General features: G+C 40.6%; 1 protein-coding gene across 2 annotated transcripts in view; it reads left to right on the top strand.

The window, feature by feature from the left end:
- SPSB4 (splA/ryanodine receptor domain and SOCS box containing 4) overlaps positions 1-8391 on the top strand; it is a 65260-nt gene extending 56869 nt beyond the window's left edge. For both annotated transcript variants that reach the window (XM_008629560.2, XM_017728849.1), the window contains one exon: positions 7084-8391. In XM_008629560.2, the coding sequence (XP_008627782.1) occupies positions 7084-7211 (128 nt within the window). In that variant the 3' untranslated portion in view covers positions 7212-8391. The remainder of the gene's footprint in view (positions 1-7083) is intronic.
- Positions 8392-13014: the final 4623 nt, after the last annotated feature.

Here is a 13014-nt window from a genome sequence, read left to right as displayed (position 1 = left end):
TGTTTTAAAATAGGAGTTGTACATGTGGTTTTGGAGGTGGTGATGGAAATTGAATTATTATGATGCATATATACATTTAAATTAGCAGTTGTAATTCAGAAAAAGAGGATTTTCAGGTGAGTTTTCCAGTGAGGTGTGCTTGTAGATTTGGCCTGGGCCAGACTTTGACTGTGCCTGTTCTTCATATTAAATGTGGTGGATCAGGGCTTTTTTTGGGTCGATCATAAACCTACCTAGAGGGTAAGAACTATTAGAGACCACGAGGAGCCTCTCAAGAGGGGTCACTGCAGGTATAGGTGTGTATAACTATGGATATAGCCTTCCTACAAATGTACACAGACAAATTACTTTTCCAAAAACACTCCTATAACCAATACGACTAAAAAAAATGTTTAGGCCTATGCTTAAGTCTACTAAGTTGAAATCTTTAGGAGTAAATTTTAAGCCTGTGTTGAATTAATTGAATTTAGGCTCTGGTGCTCATGAGTCAGGACCAGTTGTCTGAGTCTTGTGTCTACCTCCCAGGAGACTACAAGCTCTGAACTGCAAAAAGGACATTGCACGGAGCTGTGTATTTGTGCTGAAAGGACAGATTCTTTATCGAAGCCATAACAAGAGGCCACTGGCTTTGGGGCTTGGTTTTGGTTTGTTTTCGTTCTGTTCTGCTTTTCGACCATTTTCCTCTCAAGAAAGCACAGCTGGAGAGCATTAACTGAAAACAAATGATGCTGCAGAATATCTGCTTGTTCACTGCTGCTCTTTCTGCTTAATTCTGCTAAATGCTGCTTGATTGAAGTTTTGAACTGCCCTTAATTGCATCATTTAACACTTAAAAGCCAAAGGTATCTGTAAACTAATCCTCCCTGCCCAGCCCAAGGCATGCAGAGGAGTGTGGGGGAGGGTTACCCCTGAGCCCTTCCCCCTGTTCAAGCTTTCTTGCCTTCCTTTCTCCCTTTAACATACTAAATTCCAAGTGCCGAATTTTTGTGGGATGCGGGTGAGCTCAAATACAGGGCGGTGTTTGTGTTGTTTTTGTATTTCACCTTCCCCACCGTGCCTGCTAAAAGCGAGGGGCGGGTGTGGACAGCACAGAGCTGTATTTGTGCAGGCAGACAACTGTTGGAGACAGTGGCTCCTTATCAGCCGTGCCTGATAACACAACATCTCCCCATCTGCCACCCGGGAGCTTTGGAGGACCGAGTGCCAAAGCTCCCAGCTGCCTGGGAAGGGGCTGCCGGCGGGGGCGGATGGATAAACCTGGGACTTAGGGGAAAATGACAGTGCTGTCCTGCAAATCGCGCTGTGCCCTTTCGAATTGCAGAATTCTCGAGAGAGGTGATTGCTCTGGATCGCCTGGACCGTGATTTAAATGTGATTTCTAAGGTGCTTCACTTAGAAAGTTAGGCTGCACAGAGCTTAAAGACATCTGTGGGGAAAACAGATAAGTGTTATCCTTTGTCCGAGTTTTCGTTGCTGTTAGGAGATTTATTAGCATTTTTTATGGCTGGTCGTAGCCTGTGTTCTTTAATATATTATTTGCAATTTCCTTTCTCTAGATTGTGCCATTTGAGGAACACAGCTCAAATTCTCCATCAGTTGCATCAGGGAAGCCATAAATATGTCACAAGGGGTGTATTTATGTACCCTATTATGCTTTGGAAAGAATTTGGCCTGTACTGTGTAAAATTAAAACAATAATTAAGCTTTGACAGAAAGGTTGGAAGGAAAACTCCTGGCTTACATATATTTGTATTCTTATTGTGTGTGATAATTAAATGGTAGTTACAGATTTCTGCATACTCTAAATCACCCTAATGGAAACACTTAGGCCACGTTACCTCTTAGCAGGTGTCTTAATAACTGGAGGAGGGATGAAAATTGAGGAAAAAGGATTTAATAAAAGCATGCTGCAGTCTGTAATACGGTGGGCACTTCAGTGCACTGCTGGGGGACAGAGGATTGTCCCTCGGAGCAGGTAAACATCAGGGAGCTGAGTGCTGGCAAGCTGTGGAGGAGCTTTCCCATCCCTCTTTCTGCATGTGGGAGTCCCACCAGAGCAGGCCCAGTGTAGGACTGATACCTCGTGTCCATATTGGAGCCCTTTCCATGGCAAGGGATCAGTCGTTGGGAGACACCATCCCTCTGAAGATCATGATGCTCACTGATCTTGGCAAAGTATGAGGTAAAAATGGAGCAGTGAAAGGCAGTGCTGGGCAAAACCTGAGTGCTGCTGACTTAGAGAGGTAAAGACTCAGGAGCAGGAAGGGGAACTGGGCAATAACCACAAAGTGTGGAAAATACAGAAAACCTTGTGCCATGTAGGACACAAACAGTGGCATTGGGATATGAACAGTGGCGTCAGGATAGGAACAGTGCCATCCTGCTTTTTCCTCCTTTCCAGACTGCTTTCTGTGCACTGGCTGTGCAGCACTTCTGCAAGACTTCTTTCTTGAGGCATTGTGGCTTCAGCTCCTTAATGAGCTGCCTCATCCCTTGTGGGGAGTGCAAAGTTGGGACTGGAGAGATGTCCTCCACTTATTTAATGATGTGCTATCCCATCTCTGTCTCCTAACACTGTATTTTTTTTTTTTTTAAATCTAACTTTAAAACTGCCTTTCAGCAGTTGGAAATATTAACATGGATCACTGAATATAAGTGCTTTTTAGTAAGTTTAAGGTCAAAACTATGGAAATATAAGGTAGCTTGGTGTCTTAGGTATGTATATGAAATAACTAAAAAAAAAAAAATTCTTAATTTTTGGTGACATCAATTCTTATAAAAACTTCCTTCACCCAGCTTTAATTTTGCTGATTGTGGTTCCCCCTCCCAGTTATATCTGCTTTGATAACATGAGATAAAAATACGTTCTTCCTAGATTATTGAAAGCCATGAACATGAGGTGCTGTTAGAGCTTTACAAATTTATTTTAAAAAATAGTGTTGTCATTTGGCAAATAAGTGTTGTGTGCTAAGAGCTGCTCTTTTGAGTGAGCCATATGTAACATTGCAGTTAATAACATTTAGTGTTATCGGCTGCTAGATGCCTTTATCTCAACTACAAAAACCTGTTTGCAGAGAGGAGGCAGCCTTGCTGGAGTGCCAGATTGTTAAATAACTGCAGGTTGCCAAAACTAAATGAACTTTTCGGCTGGTAATGATGTGCAAATTGCTCTCAAAAATGTATGTGCACTGGAGGAATGCTCACAAGCACAGGGTTGTGTCTGGTTACAAACTTCTTTGCCTTTGTCCTTAACCCAGCAATGACACCGTTAGAATGAATGTATCTGTATGTATAATAATACAGTTTTGTGTTATTCATAGCTGAATAGTTACTTAATAGCTATTTTAATTAATGTAAGTAACCAAATATATATTTAAGGAATTTTTAAGTTATTAGCTATTATGTTAAATAGCCATTTAAGCTGTGTTGTGGCCCTCTTGGTGAAATGCAGCTCTGGGTGAGAGGAGTGCTCCCAAAGTGTTCCCCTGGGTGTGACTGATATGGCCTTTTTTTAAACTACTGGTACCAGACGGGGAGACACAGGAATTCAACACTGACATGTCAATTAAGCAGTATTTTTTTTATAATTAATTTTTTATATTTTTTATTTTCTTGAAAAATAATTTCCTGTAATATGGCAGATACGAGGAGATACCTTCGGGTGAAGAGGTCTCAGAGTAAACTTTGAATGAGAAGGTGATTAGTTAAAGTACGTTCAGGAAGGTGGCTGGAGTTGGCCCAGGCATGGAGCTGTGTTACCCAAAAGCTGCAGTTCCTCCCCAAGTGCTGCTGCAGCCCAGAGGAAGCGCTGGATTTCCTGTGCAAGGCTTGCTCCCTTGCCCTGGAGTGTCTCGCCTTGGATTTCTTAGCCTGGTTGGGAATTTTGTACAAAGAGCCATTCTTGTGAATCATGTTTTCTTTGCAATTTTGCATTCCAGCTCAGCAATTCATTCCTTCTTTTTCTAATGGCAAGGACATTCCTGGAGTTCACATGACTTTGGAAAAATGGTTAGTTCAGGTTCTTCTGGGGGCCTTGAATGTTCCAGTTGCAATCTGTTGGGGGTTGTTTTAAAAATACAACTCTTGGTATACCTAATATGCATTAGAAGTAGTGGGATGTTCAGACAAACAGTTAATATCCCTGAATTTAAGAGTTTTTCAAAGGTAAATATTTAAAGGTGTGAAAGAAAGGCTTTTTCAGTAGCCAAGTTAAAGGTAACGATGTGGCCTCAGAGTATTCATCTTCCCAACCCTCGCATTATTAGACTCTTCCCAGCAGTATTTGTATGACCTCAAATGAAAACAGCATTTTGGAAATATGATTTGAGCGTTTGAATGTGCTGTGGAGTGTTTTGGATACATCAAGTCTGTGTGCGTGTTTCAGGTGGGGTGCATGGCAACATCCTCAGGTTGAACCAGTCCTTTCCTTTCTGGAAGGACTGAGTTACTCGTGCTTTTATTCCTGCTTTGTAAAATATGTAGTAAAAATGTGAGATGTGGTGAAAGGGGGGTGCTGGCATTAAGGTACACACGAAATGGTTAATGATGGTTCTTTTGAGCTAGGCTGCCTGAAAAATGTCAGTCTTTAATTTTAAAGTTCTGCCTTGGTCCCATAAATTATTTTGAAATTAAGATTATTTCTTTTTCTGAATTTAATTTTTATTCATTTAGGACTGTGCACAGCTACATAAATTTTTAACTTAAAACGCTCTTATTACAATTTTTTCTCAAGTTATTACAACCAGCACCCAGAAAACACAATTTTTATTTAGTATTGTAGGACTAACCTGTTCTGAATTTGTTGTAGGTTTGAACTGCTGTCGGGCAGAATAAAAAGAATATAGTTCAATTTTCAAGTTGCAAAAACACATTTAGTATGTGCAATTTAGCAGCTGTTGCAAACACTTGAGGGCATTTCTTCAGCATTTGAAAATTCCCTGTAGAAGTGAGACAGGAGACATTCATTTCGCATTTCAAGCTTGAAAAATAATTTAACCTTTCCTTAAATTGTGTTTTGAAGTTTGGGATTGACGCTGTGCCTGGCTGCACAGATGGTTACATTTTACATATTCCTTTGTCTAGGGAAAAAAAAAGAGACCACATGGTCAGTTAATGGCTTTAAACACTCCTAGTCCTCATTTTATATCTTCCTAATGGGACCTCAGAGATTGTGGGAAGATACTCAGAAAACTGTTGTTTATGGTGTAAGACTTGTAAGATGTGTTGTATTCTGTGTCCCAGAACTCATGAGCTATTTTTGCTCCTGCTTATTAATCCTGGTTAATGAATTTTACAGCTTCATCCCTTAAGATTTAACATTCATAATTCTGCTGTGGAAAAAATTGAAACTAAGATCACCGATGTGTAGAAAATGTTGCTTTGTTACTGGAATGTGAGGGCTCTTATTTTGTAATTTTTAATAGGTAAAATTATCAATGAGGTGTATTTTCAAGAAGTAGACTCCATATCAAGTCACTGAAATGGGTTACAAGCTAAAAAAGCTTTAGTCTTTCAGAATGCTTTCTAAGCTTTTTTGCAGCCACTTTGGGGAAATACCATAGTGAACCGTGGACAACACAAATCAAATGTGTTGCTGGGATAAATGATGGAAAATCTATTAAGTCAGTGGTGTGTCACCAGAGGAGACAATTACAGCGTATAAAACCAGTCCTTAATTGGATATTTTGTGATTTGCAATGATTTTTTTTTTTTTTGGAAGTAGTTTTAAAAATATCAGCTAACAAATTGATAGATTAACACAGAATTATAGAATAAAGTCATGGAATGGTTTGGGTTAAAAGGGACTTTAAAGGTCATCTGGTTCCATCCCCCTGCTGTGAGAGGACACCTTCCACTAGACACAGTGTGTGTAAACCTGCACGTGGCACATAAAAGAGTGCTCTACAATGTTGAGCGCTTTTAAGAAATCTGTCAAGTTTATAAAATGTCATCACTACAGTATAGGCACAGGACTTTTTTCCCCTCCATTTGAAAGTGCTAGTAAGGGTTTTAAGACTACTTCTGTTTTAGCATGTAAAGAGGAAGAGCTTCCTTTAATCTTTTGAGTTCTTACCCTTTTAAACCAGCACGTGCAAAAAAAATCCATCTGGTTGGAGTTCTTAAAGATAGCGGTAACTGGTACAAGACTTCACAGCTTTATTCCAGTTCCCGGGGCAAAAAGATTTCCATTGCCAACACTGCAGTCACAGAGATGGTTCTTGCTACTATGAGGTGGAAATTTCATGATGTTCCTGCAGTTCTGTGCAAGCTTTGCAGGCCAGGATGAGACGTAGGGGTGAGATGGTTTGAGATGCTGGGGATCAGTGTTTGGGTCTCCAGTATTAAGTGCTATCAGCGAGGCATTTCTGGCAGATACTTAATTCACTTTGATTAAATTAAACTTGAGACATCTGAAGACGTTGTTTATATATTTTGGGGGTGTTGGTGTACATCCATATCAGAACACACACCCTGCCTTCCAGTCAGCCAAATTCTCCTCCCCTAATTCATTCACAGAGGAAAAGGTTATGTTTCCTCTAGATTTTTGAGGGTGTTTTGTTTGGTTTTTTCTTCCAAGGAACTTCCTAGAAAGTAAGGAAAAGCACTGTTGGCTGAGAAGTTTGGTTACCCCTAAGTGCCAGTTCCAGTTCCTAAGATGCAGAAGGAGCTGGGATGTAAAGGTCAGGAGCTGCCAGTGTAGTTCGCGTTAACACAACGTGACAAATGTTGTATTATAAACACAGAAACTCTTTGTCTTGTTTGAGATCTGGAAATGTAGGAACTTCTCATGCTGCAGCTTAGTAGGGTGGCCTGAGGAGTGGTTTGGCATTATTATTGTAAACTTCACAGATAAAGAAGCCTAGTGTGAAACTTTGCAGCGCCTTACCATGGGTGAAACATAGAAAATTCTGCCTTGGTTTCTAGTGATTATCTTAACTGCTTCAAGATACCAAGGTTTTCCCAATACCATTACTATCTTTATGACTGATCGATAGAATACAGAATCTCTGTTAATAAATAAAACATCTGTAAATGGAGCTGCTGAAAAATTAACTCTTTCTTTTCTTTCTCCTGTTTTTCCAGCGGAACCCCTGCCTTTAATGGACTTGTGCCGAAGATCAATTCGTTTTGCTCTTGGCAGAGACCGCCTGCATGACATAGAAATTCTACCTTTGCCTCTGTCTCTGAAAAATTATTTACAGTACCAATAAGACATCTAGAACCCTCTGGCCTCACATTGGACTTCATCAATGCAAATGGCAGAAAATTGTTTACAGCAAAATATAAATCTTTGTGATGGACACTTAAGTGTTATTTAATTTTTAATATATATTTTTTTTCTGAACCAGTGAAAGCAGGTCACTGTGGGGGACTACTAAAGAATGTGAAAACATTGATTTGATTGAGGTTCATGTGTTACCTGTTGCCTGTTGTGTTTACAGTCCTGAAGGCTAAAATTCTCATCTCTCATACATTGGTTTATCTTTGTTGCCTCTGGTAAATGCCAATAGAAAATCTGACCTGCAAGATTCACTGTCCTGCAGGACAGAGCATTCTTCAATATTATGATTTTTATTTTTCTTTTTCTTTCTCTCTCCTACACTTTACCCCAATAAATAAAAATAAATTAGCAAAAGTCTTGACAGTAACTTCTGAAAAATATTTAAACCTTGTCTTTGGTAAGCAGAGTTGTTGAGAGTTCTGCATGTTCAGTGCTCAACATAATTAGGCCTATAATATCTAAAAGCTCTAATGTTTAAAAAAAGCAGGTTATTGTGTAGAAGAAGAGAACGTGGTTTAAAAACATGAGAGGAAAAAAATGGTTTATGTGTCAGATCAGTTTCTGGACTTGGTAACAGTAAGGTGCAGTTCGTTGTTTTCAAGACCAAATCTAGTCCCTCCAAAGTTCTGCAGTTTAAAACAAAGTGTTCACTTTGTCCCAAGAATTTAGGATATTCACATTTTAGAAAGCTTGTCACTTTTTTTTATTTGAACAAATTTATGATTTTTATGTGGTATGAACTCTAAGTACTTTGTTTTCTTTTTAATGTATGTGTGGTTATAATGTTTATTTATCTGTTTAGCATCTGTGGAGTTCTCATTTAACTGTTTCCCATCTTGGGGTGACTGATTTTGGTTTTCTCCCCAGCTCAATCTGAAATGTATCAATTTTTCAGGCTCGTCCCTTTTTTTTTAAGATGCTGCTTTCTGTTTGCGTTTCTTACATGTTTCAAGTTATCTGCCTGAATCATTATTTAGTTTTTAAACTGGAAGTTGTTGTTATGGCAGAATGTCCAATGTTTAGACTGAGCTGCCTTCAGCATATTTTAATGTGAATTTACTGATGAATGAGGAGAAAATTTCTAATAAAGTCTACTGTCCAAAGTAAAACTCCTCTCTCCTTTGATGAAGTGTTAAAACCTGTACTGCTCATAGCCCAGAGGTGAAGTTCAGTTCGTCATGCAGCATTGCAAATGCTTCTGTTTTATTCTTCTGTGGGATTGCTGTTCTGGGTTCCTGTGTGAGAGATGTGGCAGGCAACGTCCTGTCCCATTCCTGACTTGTCCCACTCACCGTGAGTGTGGCCTTGCTCTTGCTCCCAATACCATTCTGCTCAGATTCCTCAGAACAAAACCTTACTTCTGAGCCAAGCTGTGCTTTGGGACTTGGTGCTTTTGAGGCTGGTTGGAGTTTGACTGCTGTGCACTGGTGATCCAGGCAAAATCACAGCCCACAGAGGGCTGCCCTGCTCTCAGTCACCTCTGGGAACAGAATTACAGTTCCAGCTGGCAAAAAGAAATGTGAGATACAACAACACAAGCAAGAGTGGAAGCAACAAGGGCAAGGTAACACAGGGGTGTCAAAAATGAAATAACTAATATTTGCTTGTCTGGGCTTAACTGTAAGCTGATGTCTGCTTCAGCATGGAATTATTTTAGACTTGCTTTCACTTAAGGTGAGAGGTACATACTGCATTCCTTCCCTTAATCTTAACAGAGGGGAAGAAACTACTGCAGTGATCCCCATTTTTTACTTTTCCTGCTTGCTTTTATTTCATTTAAATGTTTTGTCTCAGTAGGTATGTAGGAAGAAGGAGCTATAAAATTATGATAGCTAACACAAAAGGCAGAACAAAGCTGTGCCAAGTGATCTGTTGTAAGCAAGGTAAGCACCTGTTCAGGAATGGCAGAGCAATCCTGGTAGATCTTATTTTTCCACCCCCAAAGTCCATGTAAGGTAAGCATTCCCTAAAGCTAGTGTTCTACTGTGTGTAACTACAGACTTCGTGTTCCTTTGAATAACTGCAGTGACACAAGTGTTCTTTCACGTGACCCAGGCCAACAGCTTCTTAATGTTACGGTAAAGTCGGAACTGATATCATAAGACAAACGAATGGTGCCTCTGTATGTTAATTAACCTAATTACAGTTGCATTGGAATGTCAGTTGGTGCCCTTTCTGTGATGATTCCTCTAAACCAAACATCCTTACTTTTAACTTTCAAATATTTTTTCTAACACTTAGTGTCTTCCAAGGAGTGCTTGTTCTACAGGAACGATAATTTTTTTCTTTTACTGTTTCCTAATTGCATGTTGTGATTCTGTGGATGGTAGATAAACTCCTTTGTATGGGATTAGGGCCATGTTTTTGGAGATCAAAGTCTTTTTGATACAGTTTTCTTGGTCTTTGTAATGAGAATGCACTGTGGAGAATATTAATGATACTTCAGTGTTCTTCCTAACCATCCCTGTGCAAATGGATTCTCTTCCAAGAGCGTTTATAGGAAACACAGAGTACAGGTAAGGATGAATCAAGCATTGAGGCTAAACAAGTGTCAGAGAACCTTCTCACAAGGAGTACCAGGAAGAGTCTCCTCTCTGCTGGTGAGCTCCAGCCTGGGTGCTGTGTCCCTCATGTTGATTCTCCAGGCTCCCTTTACTGGAATGCAAACGTTGCTTCAGGAGGGAATTGAGCAATAATTTAGAAAGTGGCCATGCATTGCCTTTTGCCCAAATCAGAGGTCAAATGCTAAATTGTTACCTTCCTTCAACCAAAGCAGTTGAAACTTCTCAGAATCTCTATCCTGGCCACCTAAATGCAGGAAGATCCCTACCCAGAGGTCCACTCTGGGGGATATCTGACAGAGGGGATGATCACTTACTACAAAGCTGCACTCCTTTGAGATTTGGAGTGAGATCTTCCTTGCCTTTGTATTTTTAATTTCCTGCCACTTCTGCCTTTCATTACATGAAAAAACATAATCGATGTGATGGTTTTCAGCTTTCACTGTGTCCCTGTGCCTGAGTAACAGGAGTGTGGCTTCTCTAGACATTCTATGGAAGTGAATTTCAGAATCACAGAATATTCTGCGTTGGAAGGACCCACAAGGATCATTGAGTCCAACTCTCAAGTGAATGGCCCATATGGGGATCAAACCCACAATCTTTTATTAGCACTCTGCTCTGACCAGCTGAGCTAATCTCACACCCAGTGTTCCTATGGCTGATAAACTGAGGGGAACAGAAGCTCTGTAATGCAAAACACAGGAGTTTGTTGTAGTATTCGATCGGAAAGGGCACATGCCTGGGAACTGCAACCAAATTGCAACCTTTGTGAGGGGTGCATGCTAATTAGTGGGTTGCAAAAGGAAATATTTTACCTACTCTGCATGTGATTCTCTAATGTGGCCCCTTCCTAGGAATTATTGAAGGTTCAGAATCTCTTCTGTTACAATAGTGGTTAAGACTTGTGGGAACATGTATCATAGCTTCTCTTCTTTACTTCTCAGTATTCTTCACCCCTCTGCAACTCATGTGGGGTTGGGGTATTGATTTATCTCCCTGGAGGTGCTGCTTTGGTGATCACGATTCACAGGTGCTGTAATCTGAGTGACACACTCAGCTTTTAGACCTACTAAGGCTGTAATTTTCTAACACCTACATTTGGAGTCAAATTTGAGAAGCCACTGTCCTTTGGTGTAACAGCTGTCACATGTGTCCCACTACTAGGCTGATAAAGTCTGTGCTACAAAGGCTTTATTTCTGCTTCAGATTGAACCACTGGGGATGTGTTGAAATGTCTGCATTCTCATCCAGAGACAATGTAGTACAATCTGCAGGGAAACCATCAAGTTTTATTTTAGTCTTCACATGTAGTCTTTCTGGTGTTCATGCTTTTATATCAACAGATCAACTTTTGCTGTTGCGGTAGGACCTAACTTTGGAGCAGTTGCTCAGTGTTCACTTGAAGCTGGGAAAAGCTGTTACAGAGCAGACGTGTACAAATCATTTGAGTGTTTTTGATAGTTATAAAAGAGCAGCAAGCCAGAAATGCTATAAACTTTCCTTCTCATCTCCATTACAGTTGGTGTTGTTAAACTATAACCATATGTTCTCCTGTCAGTCAGCGGCAGGCACAGAACAGCCAGCTCTGTATCAGCCCCAGCAGAGCCCATTCAGGTGCAATTCCCACTGACATCAGCGGGAGATCTGCCTGAGTCAGCACTGCTGCTTTTGGTTCCCATGTAAAGATCCCCAAACATTTCCAATACATTGTATTGAGCCATACTTTATTATATGTAAGCAATCTCGAGCAGATGGTTTCTGCAGCAGTTTTTCTAATTTGGCAAAACATGCTGGCAAGTGGAGTTAGGTGAATGTTGTGAGAAAGTTGAACAAAAAAATGCATCTCGTTGAGGCTGAGAGCAGTATTCAAAGGGGAAGCCAGACTTCTTGGCTCCTTGGTGATGGTTTTTCATTTATAAACCTTTAGAATCTCACAGTGGTTTTTATTCTGTATGCTTAAAGGAATGTAGGATCTTTATCCACTCCTGTTTATCTCAAAAGAATGTCTGGTGATCATAAAGTGGAAATCCCTCTGCTTGATTCAAAAAGACACCAAAAAACCTCCTTCCTCCTTGGGAAACGTTCTCTGTAGACACAGAGCCATGGGAAAGATACAATACACATCAGCCTGGATGGCCCCCGCCTTATGTTTTTTTTTTCTTTTTCTTGAGGTAGCAACTGTTCCTTCAGAGAAGGTGTCAATGGGTTCTGCAGGCATTGTCTAAAATAGAAATGTTTTGAAACACCTGCAACAAAGCTAAACACCCTGCTGAAGGTATATTGAAGCAAATTTGGGTGTACTGAGGTGGGGGCAGAGAACAAAGAATCAGAGCTCAGAAGAATAGTGTTCACCTTGTTTTCTTTTTTTAGCCCCACTATTGAGTAGAAGTAAATTCAGAGTGGAAAGGAATAAAGAAAAGTTGTTCATGCTTCCATTGCCATCGAGTGTTTAGTTTAAAGCTTAAGCATCTGTTTTCCCCAGTAAACCTTTTTTGCGCAGCCTTAACATCCCAGGGCTCTACCACTGACTGCTGCAAAAGCCTCTGAATGTCTCTGGACTCTGCAGTTGGGTGTAATAGCACCCAGTTCCATGTCTTGTCCTGTTAGAACTTAATTCATTAACTTCTGGGCAAAGAGCACAGCCACTCTGTCATCATTGACACTGCTGCAGCAACATGTGGGGGTACCCAAACCAGCTCCCATCCTCAGCAGAGAGAGCCCAGCCCTTGGCAGAGCAGAGCTCAGTGTGGGGCAGTTCCTGTGCCAGGCGGCAATGGGACAGCAGCACGAGCATGTCTGCAGGCAGTGATGGATGGCTGAGCTGAAGCGGGTCTGCATTTCAGTTGGGAGGCAGCTTTGCAAATCCTGTTTAAGACAGGTGTCAGGATCAGGTACTTGCAGTTTCATTTGTGTAGCTGTGAAGATTTGTAAGGTATATATAGGCTCTGATCTCTGCAGGTGACAGCAGATGTAGAAGCAGAGTTGATGTCTTTAATAACTTTAACATATTAGGGGTGCTTACAGTGGAGACAGCTATGTTGGATTTTCATGTACTGTTTCTGTGCCTTTGAAAGCTACAGCACAAAAGGCAGGTGTCTTCAGACTTCTAGGGAAGAGCAAACAAAACACATAAATGAGCTGATATTTCTGCCAGTCCTCATGTATGACAAA

This window comes from Corvus brachyrhynchos, unplaced genomic scaffold (genome assembly GCF_000691975.1).
Source record: "Corvus brachyrhynchos isolate BGI_N302 unplaced genomic scaffold, ASM69197v1 scaffold223, whole genome shotgun sequence".
Lineage (NCBI taxonomy): Eukaryota > Metazoa > Chordata > Aves > Passeriformes > Corvidae > Corvus > Corvus brachyrhynchos.
This window is presented reverse-complemented; position numbering and strand designations above follow the sequence as displayed.